The sequence below is a fragment of the Ipomoea nil genome, unplaced genomic scaffold, assembly GCF_001879475.1.
Source record: "Ipomoea nil cultivar Tokyo-kokei standard unplaced genomic scaffold, Asagao_1.1 scaffold0205, whole genome shotgun sequence".
NCBI lineage: Eukaryota > Viridiplantae > Streptophyta > Magnoliopsida > Solanales > Convolvulaceae > Ipomoea > Ipomoea nil.
The window spans coordinates 6,529-26,572 of NW_017616633.1; the positions used below are offsets into that span (position 1 = coordinate 6,529).

Genomic DNA, 20,044 nt, shown 5'->3' on the forward strand with positions numbered 1-20,044 from the left:
CGAGCCTCGTAGTTCAAACCAGCTACAAACTTCTCAACTTTCGCGAGCTCGGAGGAGACAAGCATCCTAGCGAAGCGAGCGAGCTCCAAAAACCTCTTGTGGTACTCAACAACCGTCGAAGAACCCTGTTGGAGGTGCAAAAACTCCACATACATAGCAGCTCGAACATGTGCCAGGTAGAACCGCTCTCACATCCGGTCCTTCAAAGCCGTCCAGTCGAAGTCGGGCTCCTCAAGGCAAGCGGGTCCCTCATGCACCCACCACAAGTCCGCTTCATGACTGAAGTAGAACGATGCTAACTCCACTCGACGCTCCTTGGGGCACCCACCGATCGAGAAGATCTTGTCAAAGGTTCGCACCCACTCCTCGAGCACGACAGGGTCTTCCTCACCAGCAAACATCGGTGGTCTATATAAGGCGTCCAACATCTCTATGCCCGGCAGGCTGTGGTGGCGGAGCAGGATGATTGTTGTGCAACAACGCTTCACTGAGGGTCTGCATGGTCTGCGTGAGGTGTTGCAGATTCTGGGCTAGCTGCTCGTTCGTTGGAGTCTCCGGTGTGCGAGCACGTTGACAAGGAGGTACCATAGCAAAGCTTCTACAACAACAACATTGTTACAAAACAAAATAACAAACAAGCAAGCAAACTATAAACAACACATAGCTCACCGCGTGTCCTAAGAGTCCACTTAAGGTTGCCTAGGGTCTCAAACCACACTTAACTTCTTAAAAGTCTAGACTCTAGCATCCTGGGCTCAAACCTATGCTCTGATACCAATTGTAATACCCCCGATTTTCATGCCATTTTAAAGCTTAATTACGCAGGATAAAGTAACCATCAAAACACAAACATAAGCACAGCGGAAGTCTAAACATTAAACTAAGAAAACCATGGGTGTTATGCCACGTTCACGCCGATGTGAACGCACAGGCGAGGTCAAAAGCCAACATCTAATGTATGTTTAACAACAGCGGCACACAGGCCAAAACACTAATAAAGCTGTCCAGGGAATCTAGTCTAACCATGTCTAACACTCTCGCCGTCTACTTAGGACCTATAAAGCACATAAAGAAAGGGGACGATGCCCGGTCAGCGAATATTGCTGGTAATAGATAGATTAATACAAAATCATTTTCGAAACAGAATACAGTATATATCAGTTTAAAACTATAAAGAGAGAAGTCAACTGCAAAGACTCTATTTCACTCTCAAAAGAACAAGGGAATCAACATCCCAAAACAACATCACGACAAGAACAACAACAGAATGACTCAACACAGCTCAAGAGTAGGAAAGGTTGAATCTTGGAGACTAACTTGAAGAATCTTGAATTGCCCAAACTTGGCTTGAAGAAGAAGCTAGCTAAATTCTAGAGAGAAGGAGGAGCTTTTTCTTTTTAGAGTGTTAGGGAAAAGAATGAAAAATGACTCTACAATCATGAGGTGAAAGGACTTCTTTACCCTTACTAAGATGGAAAAATGTATGGGGACAAGGGAACAATTCACAAAGCTTGAAGTACAACTCATTAACTTGGGTTGACTAGTCAATTACTAGTCCCCGACTATTGAATTTTCAGGATTTTAGGAATTAAACTATCAATTAAGCTAGGATTAATTACTTAATTAATCCTTAAATAGAACTTGGATTTACGGGGTGTCACACCACCCGTGGGGTACAAGCCTTGTGGGTGATGGTACCCGCGGGCGGAACAACGGGTGGAGGTCCACCCGTGGCCCCACCCGCGGGGCACATACTTGTGGTTGGTCGGGGTTTTGTTCCCCGTGATTCTTTTGACTCGGTATTCATGTTTTAACCTCTCGATGTTGTTTTATTGGATCTATTGAGTGTCTTCTTGATGTTTCGTATGTTTAGAACGGTATGTAGGAATCCATGTAGGATTTTGTTTCTTCAATCGTGCTAAGTGTCCAACTTTGTGATTCGTTGGACTATGATGAGTCTTGTATGAATATGGAACTATGTTTGGTTTACCCGTTTGATAAGCATCCTAGTTTGATGTTGAAAAGCTAGTGTGTGCGGTTTGTTCTTTCCTATTGAAGTTGGCAACTTGTGTTGACCATCGTTGGTGTCGGATTGTAATCCTTCCTTGTTGAGTATGATTTCATATCTTTGTTGTGATCCATTGATTGATTCCTGTGATGAAAACGTGTGTATTTGTTGTACCTTGATTGCACCATTATGGGTATGGGACCTTAATCTCCAAGGTACAGATGTGGTCCTCGTGGTGGCTATGAATGAAATTGGTGGTGTAATCTGAGCATAGGCTCACTTGTTGGAGATTGTGCGAATGATATGAATGGTACCCTCGTGTACTCATATGTCCGAGACATTGTTGGAGATTGTTGGAGTGGGGACGACGGTCCTCGGAGGCATAAGTTTGGACTCAGAAGTATAGGGGTTCTTGGAGGTAATGGTTGGAACTGTAATAAGGTCGGGGGTAGCCATAAGGTTGGAACAGGGCATAAGGTTGGAACTTGTGACATGAAGTTGTCACTGTGGCATGTAGTTGCCAATGTGTGAATGTCTATTCTTTGCTAATGAGTGTGTTTAGTGGTATTCTACTTTGTGATCAGTAGAATACACCTCGAGTTGTATTTGTCTACTGTGGTTGTTCTTGTCTTGTTGTTTTCATGGGATGTTGACTTCCCTTCTTCCTTTGAGAGTGTGAAAGAGTCTTTGCAGTTGATTTCTCTCTATGATGTTTGAACTGATATATACTGTATGCCGTTTCGAAATTGATGTTGATTTATACTATCTATATATGCTATTTAACGCGTATTGATGGGTTACCAGCAATATTCGTTGACCGGGCGTCGTCCCCTTTCTTTATGTTGCTTTACAGGTCTTGAGTAGCTTTTGGAGAGCGCCCTAGCTGTCTGTTTGTTATGTAGCTCCCTTGGACTGTTTGGTTAGAGTTTTGGGCCTGTGAGCCTTAGATGGTTATGAACATGTTTAGTACGTTGGTTTAGACTAGTCTGTGCATCCGCTTGATGTGGATGTGGCATAGCACTTCCCGTTTTTTCCCATTTTTAATTAAAGTCTTCCGCTGTTGTTTAAATTTGATGCTACCTGTTAGTTACCTTGCTTTATGCTCTTAAGTTTTTAAAATGTCGCAAAAATCGGGGGTGTTACAGTTGGTATCAGAGCCTAGGTGTGAGCCCAGGATGTTAGAGTCTGGACTTTTAAGAAGTTAAGTGTGGTTCGAGACCCTAAGGTGACCTTAAGTATTGAAGTGTTTAGGACTTAGGACTGTTAGGACGCGTGGTGAGCTGTGTGTTGTTTATCGTTTGTTCTGTTTGCTTTGTTGTTTCTGCTTAGCTTAGTGTTCTTTTAGTTAGCGTCGGGTAAGGGTGCGCTGTTTGTTTGTGCATACCGTAACCGTGTTGTTATTGTAGAAGCTTTGTCATGGCACCGCCTCGTCAAAGCGCTCATACGCCCGAGACACCAACCAACGAGCAGCTGGCTCAGGACTTGCAACATCTCATGCAGACCATGCAAACCTTTAGTGAAGCTCTTCTAAACAACAATCATCCTGCTCCGCCGCCACAGCCTGCTGGACATCGGGATGTGGGACGTCTAGTCTCGGGCCACAGACCACCGATGTTCGCCGGAGAGGAGGACCCCGTCATGCTTGAGGAGTGGATCCGAACCTTCGACAAGATCTTCTCCGTTGTAGAGTGCCCGGAGGAGCGTTGAGTGGAGTTGGCATCTTTCTACTTCAATCATGAAGCTGATCTGTAGTGAGTGCATGAGGGACCCGCATGCCAAGAGGAGCCCGACTTCGACTGGACGGTTTTCAAGGACCGAATGAGGGAGAGGTTTTATCCGTTGCATGTCTGAGCTGCTTTGTACGAGGCGTTTCTACATCTCCACCAGGGTTCATCGTCTGTGGTGGAGTACCACAAGCGATTCTTGGAGCTCGCTCGTTTCGCTAGGATGCTAGTCCCCACCGAGCTTGCGAAGGTGGAGAAATTCGTGACTGGGCTCAATTATGAGGCTCGAAAGGCATTCACCGTGAGCAAGCCGAGGACCTTGAAGGCGGTATATCTGAGTGCTGATGATCTGTACCGGGTACAACAGTTGCAGAGAGGGTCGTTTGAGCTCGCTAAGAAGAGGAACGAGAGCGGTGGATCACACAACTTCAAGAAGCCGAGACATGACTACCGAGCTAGGACCGCACCTTCCCTACCTCAAGGATCAACCTGAGTAGAGTTCGGAGATCAAGCTAAGACGTTCGCATGCAGAAAGTGTGGAAAGGATTGCCATGGTTTTGCACTCTGATGTTTCAAGTGTGGGGAAAGAGGTCACAAGGTTGCCGTATGCCCTCTACAAGCTAATCAAATATCGTTGCCACCTAGCTCGGGATCCGGTGGAACTTCAGGAGGGAGTTCAAGCCGAGGTGCAGCTGGAGCTAGACCTTTGGGTCAAGTGTTTGTGATGGGTTGGTCCCAAGCTGAGTCGGAGGGGCTGGTTGAAGAAGAGACGGCAGGTAACCCTTTTCCTAAGCCTATCCATACCTTGAGAGTGTGCCTTTCCTTTGTTGTCGTATTTCCTTGTTAGGTGATCCTTTTTGGCTTTTTATGTGAGTTTCTTTCTTAAGTTAATTGTTTATTTCTGAGTGGGATCGTGCTTGTGGTAATTCCGTAGCCTCGTATATGCCCTTTTAACTCAACCTTTTCTTTTGGGTTATCTAAGTTTAATTGAGTATCCTTTGGATTTAATTTAGACAAAACCAAAGACATCCTTTCATTTGTAGCATAAAAAGACAAAGAAAGTTTTAATTCGTAGCCACCTAGTTTCAAACTCGAATGTACAAGTTACCAACCCAACCTTTGAACTACTTGAACCAATTATGTTTCTTGAACCTTATCCCATTTAAATTCCCTTTAACCTATTTTTCCACTTTACCCAAAAATCCCCAAATTAAAACCTACTTTCTCCTAATTTTTCCCCAAAATTTCCCAAACCTTATCTTTCTTCCTTCCTTCCACCCGTGAACCACCGAGCAATCCCCCACCCGCCGGTCTTCCTCCCGTCGCAGCCAAGCATCGCCGCCGACACCACTTGCAGCCCTACATCGCCACCAGTCGCCGACGCCATCGCCGCTGCAACCTCGCCATCGCCGAACGTCCGCCTCTGCCGTCCAGCAGGAATCGAGACCGAGAGAAGAAAGAGAAGAAGAAAATAGGAAGAAAGGAAAGAGTTTTGGTCTACTTTGAGTCTTTGGGGCATCTCAGAATCATGCCGAGAAGGACTAACTTGACGAGAAGAGTGGAATGGGTGGATGCCCACTACCTTGTGTTGGAAGGTAAAGCCTTTGATCCTGATTCTTTTTCAAGCTCTTTGTTGGAGATGTTGAATTACCAAGGACTGTTGGATGGGTTTCTCACCATCAGGGTTGAGACTTACCCGAGTTTGTTGAAAGAATTCTACCGTCTCATGGTTGTGACTAAGGATGGTGGAAAGTTGGAAGTCACTTCTAAAGTGAGAGGTGTGAAAATTGTTTTGACTGAGAAGAGGCTGGCTCAGCTTTTAAGTCTGACCACTACAGGAGTCTCGCAGTATAGTGGTGACTCCTGGATTGGGACGGATAATGTAACACCCCAAAATTTTTAAAACTTTTCAAACTTATAATATGAAAGCAATTCTATTAATTAATTCCAAATGGAGTATCCTGAACATAAGGGTCTAGGGTGTTATGCCACATCTGAGCTTGAGAACTCATATGCACAGGCTACACTAACTAACTATCCTCAAACAAATGTCATTACATCATCAAGGCACGCAGGCCGAAAAGAAAGACTAACTATTTAAGGCGAGTTCCTCTAGCGCACTCCGGTAGCTAATCCTCTGTGCCTGAAAGCCAAATATATATGTTCAGCGAATGATGCTGGTAACCCACTCCAACCCGTTAAAATACAATATAGGTATATATATATATATATATATATATATATATATATATATATATATATATATATATATATATATATATATATATATATATATATATATATATATATATATATATATATATATATATATATAGGAAAACCATTTTGAAGCAGGAAGATATATACTTAGGAGACTCTAGCTTTAAAATCAGGAATAGACTCAACAAGTAGGGACAAGCATATTCAACAGTTATAATCATGCATATAAAGATACTACCATATATCCTAAGGTCACGAGATTATTTTGCATCATTCATATCATTATCTCAATCACATAAGCACACTTTGGTGGCGTCACAGGACAAATCGCATGCCCATACATGAGGATCAGCGCATATAGCGCTAACACGGCCCCGCAGCACCCTGCCTCGTATCGCGACACGAAGGGGTCGATCGCAACTGACCGATGAACCGCAGCTCATCATAATGTTTGAGCGCAACCAAACAGTGGACCGCAGCCCAAAAGTGTATTTCTGATCGCAACCAGATTATGAACCGCAGCTCATGTAAAACGTTTGATCGCAACCAAATGGTGGACCGCAGCCCTATATCATATTTATATACCTGACTGATCGCAACCGGCCTGGTTAGCAGTTGGTATGGTTCTCAACCCATCCAACTGCCCGTATAGCCAATTTGATCGCAACCAAATTGGGGTATCATGCATACATAACACATAGCAAGCACATGCAACCCACAGTAGCACATTGGTGTCTTCAAGTTCGGCCTGAGTGCAGCTCATGACGAATACTTTTTCGGGAGCATTGTAATTCCCTTGATTGTTTGCGCCCCCGTGTTGGCTCATGACTGTAGGGCATGAGTTTGGGGGTTGAGTGCATTGGAAGGACTTGTGTCCTTCTCCCCCGCAGTTGAAGCACCGCCAGGGGTTTCCTATGCAGTCTTTGCCTCTATGGTCCTTGTTGCATCTTCGGCAAAGGAAGGGTCTTGTATTAATTTCGTTGCTTCTCAGGGGTGGCCCTTGGCCAGCTGGGTTGCTTGGCCTTGTGTTAGTGTCGTTTCTTGTTCTTTTCATGGGTGGTGCCCCACCTCCCGTGTTCCTTTTACGAATTTGTTCCTGGACTCCATGTTGTAGTAGCTAGATCCGATAGAGGTTGGCGGCACTGGAGTAAGCCTCGTTGAGGGTCCGGGGTCCGCTTACGATTAGTGCCTTTCGGGCTTCGAAGTTGAGGCCTGACACGAACTTTTCTATCTTGGTTGTCTCTGTAGGGACTAGTTTGGGTGCGAAACGGGCCAGTTCGAGGAATCGTTTGTGGTACTCCATGACGGTGGTCATCCCTTGTTTCAAGTGGTGGAATTCTTCGTACATGGATGCTCTCACGTGTGCTGGGTAGAACCGCTCTCGTAGTCGTGTCTTTAGGTTCTCCCAGTTGAACCCTGGTTCTTGTCTGTAAGTGGGTCCCTTGTGGATCCACTAGAGATCAGCCTCGTGTCTGAAGTAGAACGAGGCTATCTCTACACGACGTTCTTCTAGGCATTCCACCAATCCAAGGATTTTGCTGCGACCACAAGAAGCAACAATTTAACGTTAAAGTATTTTATGATTAGTTTTATTATTTAGTTAGAATAATTAAATTAATTAGGATAATTATTTTAGATTTAGTTTGTTACACTTATTTTATCATTTATCATTTGCATTTATCTTAGTTTGTTAAAGATTTATTTTGTATTTATCTATTTGTAGTTTGTTGAGATTTTAGTTATCTTGGGATTATAGTCCTGAATTACTAAAACTCTACAACTATAAATAGAGACACAAGTTATGAATAAAATAGATTCGTGATGAATTTTTGAGAATGAAAACTGAGATGGTTTTCTAGAACTCAGGATGAATTCGGTCATGAGTGATTCATGACATTCCTGACTTATCAAGTGTGAAACCCCACTTGTGGCGTCAAATCATTCTCATATCGCTCTATAACCGGGCGTGGGGCGAGAATCAATTCAAAAACCACAAAAACAACCCTTACCCAACCTAAAATTAAACCTTTCAAAACAAATTCACCTAGCCGAATAAACCATTCTATGATGTTCTTTAAAATTTGAGTGTGAAGAGAAGATCGGGCCAACCAGGATCGCATCAGATTTTGTCGAAGGTTCGAATCCATTCTTCGAGGATTGTGGGGTATTCTTCTCCCGAGAAGATGGTTGGTCGATGATTTGAAACTTGCCGGGTGATTTCTGAATTTGTGTTTGGTGGTGGTGGTGGTCTGTTGTTGTTGCGGAGTGCCACGTCGCTTAGTGTTTGGGCGACCTATGTAAGTTGCTATAGAGTTTGAGCCAAGGGATCGTGTGTGGCGGGTTCCGGAGTCCTTGATAGTCTTCTGTTTGGTTCCATGTCGTTGGTCTACAGGGCCAATGTATATTGTAACGATGAGTTAGAGTGTTGCACCCTTACCTTGATGCGATAAGCGTAGGGAGAAGTTCTTTAAATTAACGAAAGATGAAGTGAGGGAAGGTTATGTGATGGTGGGTAGGCTCACAATCTCACCGCGCGTCCTAAGATTCCTGAATTCTATGTTCCTAAAATACTTAGAGTTCAAGCCTAGTGTCCTAAAGTCAGGTCTTAAGAGTCTTATGCTAGGGTCAAACTTAGGCTCTGATACCATCTGTAACACCCCGAAATTTTTAAAACTTTTAATTCTTATAATATGAAAGCAATTCTATTACTCAAACCCAAACAGAGCATTCTAAACATAAGAATCTGGGGTGCTATGCCACATCTGAGCTGGAGAACTCAGATGCACAGGATATCCTAACTATATAACCTCAAAACAATGTCAATACATCATCATAGCACGCAGGCCGAAAGGAAAACTATCTATCTAAGCCTTGGTCCTCTAGCGCGCTCCGGAGCTACTCATCTGTTCCTGAAAGCCAAATATATCTGTTCAGCGAATAATGCTGGTAACCCACTCCAACGCATTAAAATACAATATAGGTATGTATATATATATATATATATATATATATATATATATATATATATATATATATATATATATATATATATATATATATATATATATATATATATATATATATATATATATATATATATATATATATATATATATATATAGGGACGCACTCAGGTGCGAATAAGTGCCCAGGAAGGAAATGCGAACGAATCAGCGCGTGACACGTGTCCAGATCTAATAACTTAAAAAAAATGCGGTGGCATTTTCGTAAATAATTGAACATCGAAGTGCAAGTAAAATCTCTTATAAGTGCACCTATTTTCACCTATAAGTGCATGTAATTTTGCCGTGTAAGCATTCACTTTCCGCAACCATTCCTGCACCTGGGTGTGCTTATAAACATATGTGCAACTATTTATAACTATAGGTGCAACTACTTATAACTATGTGTGCACCTACTTTCACCTATAAGTGCATGTAATTTTGTCTTGTTAACATTCATTGATCTGAGTTCAGCGGGTAGTAATACTCCTGAAAACCACTCGCAAACATTCATACACCTAGATGCAACTACTTATACCTATGTGTGCAACTACTTAGAACTATAGGTGCAACTACTTAGAACTATAAGTGCAACTAAGTATTGATGCTCAGTGTAAATTTTTACTTGCACCTATAATACATTTTACTTGCACTTCAATGTTCAATTATTTACGAAAATGCCACTGTATTTTTTTAAAAAAATCAGTGTTTCTCATCCATTAGATCTGGACACGTGGACGAACAGAATCCATTTCTATTTCGCGCCTGGGCGAGCCGTTCGCACCCGAGTGCAACTATATATATATATATATATATATATATATATATATATATATATATATATATATATATATATATATATATATATATATATATATATATATATATATATATATAGGAAAACCATTTTCAAGCCGGAAGATATATATATAGGAGACTCTAGCTTTAAAACCAAGAATAGACTCAACAAGTAGGGACAAACACATTCAACAGTTATAATCATGCATATAAAGATACTAGCATATATCCTAAGGTCACGAGATTATTTCACATCATTCATATCATTATTCTATCATTATCTCAATCACATAAGCACACTTTGGTGGTGCCGCAGGACCCTTCACGCGCCCATACACGAAGCGCCAGCATATATAGCTCTGGCATGGCCCCGAAGCACCCTGCCTGTACCGCAGCACAAGGGGTCGATCGCAACAGCCCTATATAATATTTATATACCTGACCGATCGCAACCGGCCTGGTTAACAGTTGGTATGGTTCTCAACCCATCCAACTGCCCGTATAGCCAATTTGATCGCAACCAAATTGGGGTATCATGCACACATAACACATAGCAAGCACATGCAACCCACATTAACACATTGGGAAAGGGGAGAAAACGTATAAAGAAACATATGCATGGTTATCCACATACTAGGAATATTCCTAAGGGGTTCATATATCTTTCACCTAGGCCAACGGGATACCAATTCAACTAGCATGTAATACACAAGACTCTTTTATCCTACGAATGGTACCCGAAATATCAAACTAGACTTAGGCACGATAAACGGAGTCCGTTGGGACACCACGAGGGTCGGGGAAATATCAAATGGGGAAACCACCATCCCAAGTTGGGAATTTCCAGCGGGTGGCCGGCGGGTGGAGTGGAGGACCACCCGCCGGCGGCGAAATGCTGGGCAGCGGGTGCCTGGCGGGCAGTCGCCTACCCGCCGGCTGCCCGCTGCCGGCGACGCCCTTTAGGGGCAGCGGGTAGGTGGCGGGTTACCCTACCCCAACCTACCCCCCACTGACTCTTTTTCAATACTTGGGTCCCGAAATCTCTTGTGGAACCCAAAACCATGTTTAGATACTTTTAAACGCAAACGACGACACCACATAATCAAATAACGGATCAAAACTAAGAATCACATTGAACATATCCTAACATGACTTCTAAACATAATCAACACCCGAAAGGAAGAATATACAAAGGTATAACCCCATGGACTCCCTCTTTGATTTTGGCTCTGTGAAGCCTTTGATATTGAGTAGAAATAAGTAGAAATTATGAGATTTTGTTGTGTTTATTCTTGGAAGTGATCTAGTATTTGTCCTTGAGTTGTTGAGAATGTTTTGGACATGTTTGGATTAATTTTGCAGATGAAATGCCCATCTCAGACCAGCGGCCCGCGGCCCATCAGGAGGGCCGCCGGCTAGAGCCGGGGTTACCCGGACCTAGGGCATGGCCCTAGGAGAGGGCCGTTGCCTAGGCTCGGCAATGTAACGGGACTCATGGGGCGGCTCATGAGGAGTCCCGCCCCAGGTCCCTGAGTATTAATCTGAGGAGTTTTTGTGCAGTGGTCGGACCCTTGTGGCTCAGCTACGTGTCGTTTTGGGCCAGGTGTCACGGGCCCTTGTGGCTTGGTACCTCGGGACCGTCTCGACACACGTTTTGGTTTTGATTTCGTTGAATTTGGATTAAAAATGAGCATGTTATGATGGAATTATTGAAGAATTGTTTCACAGTATTATGAAGTTCACTTTGAAGAATAAATATTTTGCCTTGTTGTCTGATGTTATTTTTGTGTTGAGTAGAGAAGCATGATCACTTGAGAATATGATTATTATGAAAGCATGACTAAAATGTGATATTTGATCAATGAGTTTTGAAGCATATTTTGTTGATTGAAATTGTATAGAATTTGCTATGTTGCAAACCGAGTATGATATGATATCCTTGAGAATTTTATGGATTATATATATGGATTTGGAGCATGTTTGATATGAACCTAGTCCAAGATTCAAATAAGATGAGTATTGTCCCAAGAATTGCTCTCAATGTAAAGATAGAGATGGATCGAAATACCTTAAACATCACGAGAAACCCTTTGTCTCGAATCCTCAAAGACTTGGAAGAATCCCATTGTAGCTTTAAGTACCTCGATGTTGCAATCTTCAATCAACTAGAGTCGGGTCTAGTTTCCTTCGATTCAAGAACGAGTCCACGAACCTAAATCTAAGGTTGAAGAAAGGAAGATTGATTCGAGTCCACGAATCAATTTGCTAGTCGAGTCCACGACTAACCACTAATTGAGTCCACAATTAGCCATAAGGTTTCTTACACAAGTGTAAAGAAAAACTTAAGAATTTTATTGAATTGAAGCCTCCCCAAAACTGATATGGAGTGCCCTATTTATAGGTATAGGGCAGCATTGTAATCTAAATACAATGGGAAAAAGAGTCCTAAACCTAATCTAGAAAACAAGTAAATAGAGTTTTATTTAGAAAAAGATTTAAGGAATCCTTTCTAAATACAACTAGTGTTTTCTCTTTTATGCCAAACAATTTAAATTAATGATGACCAAAAATAATAGGGCTGATTTGGGCCTAATTTAATCACCAAAATCAACACTTAAACAATTATAAAAAAGCCTTGAGTTATTCTTCATATTTTTCAAATGGGCTTGACTTGGATTTCCACCATCTTTGAACATCACCAATGAAGAGTTGCCTTAATTGTTTGGACTTGGGCCTTGTGATTGGCCCAATTAGTACTCTTAATGGATCTTCATATGTTGGGCCGCATCATCCTCCCCTTCTTGAAAATGATTCGACCTCGAATCTTGTAAGCATTGTCTTCGATCCATGATATCACTTGAAATTGGCCACTATAATATTTTCCTCTATCGAATGGACTTATTATTAGTCTTTGTTGTTTCTTCCACCATTGATGTTTTAAGGTCGTCGTTATGGGCCTTGTGATGAGCCCACTATTTACCCTTTTTGGATTCCATGTGTACTGGTTCCTATTATTCTCCCATTCTTGAAAAGGATTCGTCCTCGAATCCAAATCTTCAGTGAAAGACAAAGTAGCAAGCTCACTTTCTGTTTTATCACGCTCATGGAACTTTTTCTTGGGATGCTTGACATGAGTCGCTCCAATCATCATCCTACAATCAACAAGTAAGGCAATTAAGTCTAATGACACATCAGGGAATTTAAACATTCTAGATGGTAATAATTCAACAAAATGAGACATATTAAATTTATGCATCTTGTTTGAATTGTCAATAAGCACAAAATCTTTCCTCCTAGAGCTTAAGGTAAAATCAAACAGAAAATTCATGGAAATATCAAGTAATGATTTAAATGTATTATGGTGGTAAGTAGCACAATTCTGAACATAAGATTCTACATCTTTTTTCTTCTTTGGCCAATGAAAATATTCATGCAAAACATCATTACTCTTTACAAAATCAAAATGTCCCTTATGTGAATCAACAATTAAATCATTGCCCAAAACAAAGCAAAAAGTGTCAATCCCATTGACTTTGAACCAAAACCCCTTGTGCAAGTGGTATTTGCCATAAGAAGTTTTCAAATGTGCCTTATAACTTCCAAGTGATTCCTTATCTCTATCAAATAAAGTTTTAGTAAAATCAAAATTAAGGAATCTTGGATGTATGGAGGCAAACAAATTTCTAATACATCTGGCAAGTAGGTCATTAATAGAAACATTGATATGAATCTAGTCCAAGGTTCAAATAAATATGGAATATTGTCCCAAGATTACTCTCAGTGCAACATAGAGATGGATCAAAATACCTTAAACCTCACGAGAAATCCTTTGTCTCGAATCCTCAAAGACTTGGAAGAATCCCATTGTAGCTTCAAGTACCTCGATGATGCAATCTTCAATCAACTAGAGTCGGATCTAGTTTCCTTCGATTCAAGAACGAGTCCACGAACCTAAATCTAAGGCTGAAGAAAGGAAGATTGATTCGAGTCCATGAATCAATTTGCTAGTCGAGTCCACGACTAGCCACTAATTGAGTCCACAATTAGCCATAAGGTTTCTTACACAAGTGTAAAGAAAAACTTAAGAATTTTATTGAATTAAAGCCTCCTCAAAACTGATATGGATGTGCCCTATTTATAGGTATAGGGCAGCATTGTAATCTAAATACAATGGGAAAAAGAGTCCTAAACCTAATCTAGAAAACAAGTAAATAGAGTTTTATTTAGAAAAGGATTTAAGGAATCCTTTCTAAATACAACTAGTGTTTTCTCTTTAATTCTAAACAATTTAAAATAAATGATGACCACAAATAATAAAGCTGATTTGGGCCTCGGATCTTGTGATTGGCCCAATTTGTAATCTTAATGGATCTTCATTATGTTGGGCCGCATCATCCTCCCCTTCTTGAAAAATGATTCGACCTCGAATCTTATAAACATTGTCTTCGATCCGTGACATCACTTGAAACGGGCCACTACAATACTTTCCTCTATCGAATGGAATTATTATTGAAATTCCTTGATTTTTCCCAATCGTTATGCTGTGCATCCGGTTGCACCGTACTTGGTGCATCCGGATCCACACGACGTCGTTTAGGGAGTAACGGTGCCGTTAGTGGCACCGTTTCACTCCACCAATCAGATATTTTTTTTTTTTTTAAATAAAACAATGCTCCTTCGTTTCTTCTCCACTGCATTTCACTTCCCGCACTCCATTCCTTCTCCAACACGATACCCTCCGTAAACGCTTCAATCATCTCCATTTCCTTACCATTTCTTTAGCATTTTCTAGCTTTCAAACACACTCGTCGTCGCTATTGTCGCCGGCGTCCGATCATCGCGAATTCAACAGCGCTTTCTCTGTAAACCAGAGCTCATCATCATCCTATAACAGGTATAAATGCATTTTACGTTGATACATAATGCATTTACACAAAACAAGCATTCATTTTGAGTATATATTTATGAAATTTTAAACTAGGGTTTTATACTGTTTAATCTTGTATGAATGTATAGTTATTTGATTATTAACGTGCATGGTTATGATTATGGGTTTATGAGTATATTTATAAGTTTATGGAACTGTAGTTTTACAATTTTGGAAGTATAGTTGTACATTTATGGAATTGTAGACATACAGTTTTGGGTGTAGTACTCTGTTAACCTTACTCTGTGCACCAAACTGCATTCATGCCTTCTTAACATACTTTGCTTTGTGCGTATACTTATGGAATTGTAGTTTTACAATTTTGGAAATATAGTTGTGCGTTTATGGAATTGTAGTTATAGAGTTTTGGATGTAGTACTCTGTGAACCTTACTCTGTGCACCAAAATGCATCAATGCCTTTTTAGCATAATTTGCCTTGTAGGTATGCTTATGGAATTGTAATTGTACAATTTTGGAAGTATAATTGTGCGTTTATGGAATTATAGTTATATAGTTTTGGATGTATTACTCTGTGAACCTTACTCTGTGCACCAAATTGCATTCAAATCCTTTTTAGCATAACTTGCCTTGTGGTATACTTATGAGATTATGGAATTGTAGTTTTACAATTCTGGAAGTATAGTTGTGTGTTTATGGAATTGTAGTTATGAAGTTTTGGATATAGTACTCTGTTAACCTCACTTGATGTTTTTTATTTGCAGAAATGGATCAGTCAGGTGTGGCAGATGATTCTACACTTGGTCAATTTGTGAAGTCTATAAAAAAGAGAACAACCAGAGCAGTATTGAGCTCACAAGCTGCTGAACTCACCCCTGCCCAGGAAGATCAAGCAGAGCCTTCGACAAGGCAACAACCAGCAGCTGTAAAAAGAAAGAGGGCACCACCACAAAAGCGAGAGAGAGTACGGGACCCTGATGTGAACTACTTCAGTACACGAATGGGTCCTAAGCAAATGTATGACCTTGTCCAGCGTCTAACACATGACCAAAAGGATGCTGTGATTGATATGGGTTTTGGAGGGCTGCTGCACCTACAATTTTCAAGCAATTACTCACAACTTGTTGAGTATCTCCTGCAAAGGTTTGATGTTTTCAAATCAGACTTCATATTGGATGGTGACCATCTACATGTCGGTGAAGAGGATGTTGAATACATCTTGGGACTCCCCCGGGGGAAGAGAGATGTTGAGGAAGGTACAAAGAGTGAGGAAAATTCTACAGCTGCATATAATAAGGTCCTGACTGAGTGGAGGAAAAGATGGAATGTCAGGTCAGGGTCACCCATAACAACAAAGATGCCTGATGAAATAATCAGGAGAGGTGACCATGGAGATGCCTTCAAGAGAGACTTTGTGGTGTTTGCTGTCTCATCTCTGCTCCGGGGAAATACTGGAAGATATGCCAACTATCGAGTTATCAAGTCATTGCTCAACATCCGGTCAATCTCAAGACTTAATTGGTGCAAGTACACGTACAATTCTTTAATTGATTCGTATGACATTTACAAAGACTCTCCTACCAGATCCTTTCGAGGTCCAATGGTATTCATCCTGGTAATATCCCATTATACATAAAATGTTCTAATTATGTAATTATATTCATGCAATTATGGAATCATAGATATGCAATTCTGTATGTGTGGTTATGCCCTTATGGATGTGTAGTTTTGTAATTGTGGAATTGTGGTTTTCCAATTATGGAATAATAGTTTTACAATTATGGAATTATAGTTAATCAATTATAGATGTGTAGTTTATGGATTATGGAATTATAGTCATCCAATTATGGAATTATAGTTATGCAATTATGGAATTATAGATATGCAATTCTAGATATCTAGTTTTATAATTATGGAATTATAGTTATGCAATTATGGAATTATAGATATGCAATTCTGAATATGTAGTTATTCAATTCCTTAACATACTCTTCTGTACTTCTTGAAGCTCTTCTACTTTGACCGAGTACAATTCAGAGGCATGACCGTCAACCGCACATTCCCAGCAATAAAAGCTTGGACAAAAAGCCTTGTACGCAAGCGAGTATCGGCTGAGATAAAATCAGGGGGTTTTGGTAAGGGCAAAGTTATCCCTCGATTTCAGAGACCTACTGCCATTGCATCTACATCATCACCCCGACCTGCACCTCCTCCTGCTGCAATACCAAGGCCAGTGTCCAGCCCTGCTGCTACACCAACTATTCCAGCTCCATCTGTGCCTCTGACAAATGTTGACCGAGTAACAAATGTGCTTCAACGGCTTACAGCAGATGTCCTTGAGTTCGGTCAGGTCATGTCTGACATTGGCAAGCAAGGGGCCCCGGTTGAAATCATGAAGAGGGCTTTTTCAGGAATATCAACAATGCTGAGTGCTGCAAGCACAATTCAACCGACTCCTAGCCCAACTGCCTCGCAATTGGATGACATCTTCTTCGGAAGTGAGAGCTTCACATCAGCAGTTGATTCTCTGGTAGCAGCTTTTGAAAAAACAAGAAAGGAAATGGAAATAGAAGTCCCATCATTTGAGCTACTTGGACGCTCTACACCAACCCCACCACCATCTCAACAGCAGCCTTTGGACACCTTGGTGGATAACATTGTGAGGAGTGCAGGAGTATCAACCTCAACAGAGAAGGAAGCAACTCCATTACTAATCAGAGTGCCATTCGAAAAGTCCACCACTCCTACTACCCCTGCTGCCCAAACTGCTGCTGAGATTGATGAATTTGATAAGTAGGTTACTGCTTTCTTATGCAGATTTAGACTATAAATATGGTCTTCAATTCATCAATAATTATGAATATTAAGTTTGATTAATATGAATATATTCTTATTCAACTAGTGACGTTGATTTCTTTACAATTATGAATATGTATTTCTCAAATTATGGACATATAGTTTATAGATTATAGAAATGTAGTTATACAATTCTGGAATTATACTTGTGGGGTTATGAACTGCCTCTGTTTTTTTCTGGACAACAGGGCTATGGATGAAAGTGAATCTGATGTTGAGGATGTTACTGTGAGAAAGAGACCTGTGCGCAAATTCAGGAACATCCCGCTTCATTTGAGGTCACCATATTGGAATAAGAACAAAGGCTCCATCAATAATGCAACTCCCAAAGAAAAGGTTTTTTCAAACTATGCATTTTTGGAAGCCTCAAGTGAGCACCCGGGAGGGTATGTTTCCATCCACCAATTTTACTTAAATTTTATTCATTAATTTATGTTCTTATATTTATTTATTTACTGTATTGTAGAGAGACATTGTTCAAATATGGTGATTACTACTTCACAAGGGATGATTTTGCAACTATGTGCAACGGTGAGCTACTGAGCAGCTTCCTAGATGTCTGGTCCCTACGTTTTACATTGCTGAACATGCCCCGTGCGGTTGGGGAGACAAAGCGGGTCTACTTCTCCACCCTAGTACATGTAAGTGTTCACAAATTATGAATATATAGTTTTTAGATTATGGATATGTAGTTATTCAGTTCTGGATGTGTACCTGTGAACCCCTGGTTTTATAATTTTGTAATTCTGGAATTATAGTTATGCAATTATAGAACTATACTTATGCAATTATGGAATTGGTTATATGCAATTATGGAATTATTGATATGAAATTATGGAATTATAGTTATCCAATTATGGAACTATAGTTGTACAATTCTGGAAATGTATATATATATATAACTCTGTATGTATAACTTTAACATTTTCAACAAATATTATTTGGATTATGACTACCCATTCCTGCATTTGTATGTGCAGCTTCAAATTGATCCCAATGATCAGTGGATGAAGGATCTCCCAACTCACATAAAAATGAAGAATTTCAATGAGAGATTGAGCTATGAAATAACCAGCTTTGGGAACCTAGACATCAGTGATGCAGATCTGGTAAGTTCTATTACCCATGTCCAATTTGACTTTATCATGTCCAAAAAAATACTAACATTGCTTTAACTTTGAATTGGAATTAGATATTTTTCGCAGTTCATCGCCATGGTCACTACTTCTTGGTCTGCTTCAATGTGAAAGAACATAAAGTACAGGTCATTGACAACAAGGAGTTACCAGCTGGTGTTTCGGAGAAGGACAAATATGGCAACTGCCCACACTTATTGGTAATTTTGATAAAAAAAAACTTGACATTCTTACCATTACCTATCTATTGACATAAAAGCATTATCAACACTAAACTAACTTTTCTGACCAGATTGAAGCATTCAGTGGTTACCTTAAGGCCGAGTGCCACTCCTTGTATGTGAAATTGCAAAAAGTTGATATAAAGTACCTTAAGTTGGACTGGGCAAACACTGAAAACGTCACTGATTGCGGGATCTATGTACTCCGTCATATGGAGACATTCCGAGGGACTCTACAAGACTGGCAGCCAGGATTCAAGAAAAATATGCGCTTGAATGTAAGACTACCATACATATTATAGTTTCAAAATACATTAAAAAATAAATAAAACTGCGAATGACTAATTACTTAATGTTCTTTGTTTATAGGCAAGCTTCATGTGTGAATTGCGAGCGAAATATGCTGCGAACCTCATAAAGTGGAGAATGAATGAAGTCAGGGGGGAGGTTCTGCAAGCGGCCAAAAGAGTTTCGAAGAAGAATTGAATGAATATTCTTCAACATGTTGACTGAATTCTAAACAATTAGAAAGTTTTTGTGAACTACATTGACAATGTGACATGTATTTTGTGAATGTAGATGCATGATGTTAATAGCTAAATAACAATTTACATCTGATCTATGCACCTCTTTCTCTTTTCTCTTCTTTTCTTTTCTTTACTTTTTTTTTTTTTTTTTGTTTTTGTTTTCATGTATCAAATCTATAATTGCATGACTACTATAAATCCAGAATTGCAAAACTATAGTTCCATAATTGCATAACTATAATTCCATAATTTCATAATTATAATTCCATAATTGTATATAAACAATTCCACAATTGCATAACTATAGTTCCATAATTGCGTAACAATAATACCATAATTGCAAAACTATACATCCATACTTGCATAACTATACACCACAATTTCATAACTACAAATTCCATCACAATGGGGACTACACATGCATAAATGCATAACTATATTTTCATAATTGAATGACTATAATTTCATAATTGCATACCTTTCATAATTGCATGACTACAATTCCATAATTGTATAACTATAATTCCATAATTTCATAACTACAGTTCCAAAATTGCAAAACTACATATCCAGAATTACAAAACTAAAACTGTATAATTGCATAAAATCAATGATAACAACTTGTATTTCTCAATCTACACCTACATTGTCATCTAAACCCTTACT

General features: G+C 40.0%; 1 protein-coding gene across 1 annotated transcript; it reads left to right on the top strand.

The window, feature by feature from the left end:
• Nucleotides 1-3,424: 3,424 nt before the first annotated feature.
• On the top strand, nucleotides 3,425-19,337 carry LOC109190990. Its single transcript, XM_019341597.1, has 12 exons — nucleotides 3,425-3,691; nucleotides 3,896-4,090; nucleotides 4,310-4,508; nucleotides 5,328-5,588; nucleotides 15,403-16,253; nucleotides 16,647-17,431; nucleotides 17,683-17,880; nucleotides 17,961-18,135; nucleotides 18,475-18,603; nucleotides 18,687-18,830; nucleotides 18,923-19,129; nucleotides 19,221-19,337. The coding sequence occupies exons 1-12, from the start codon at nucleotides 3,425-3,427 to the stop codon at nucleotides 19,335-19,337; spliced, it is 3,528 nt and encodes a 1,175-aa protein (XP_019197142.1).
• Nucleotides 19,338-20,044: the final 707 nt, after the last annotated feature.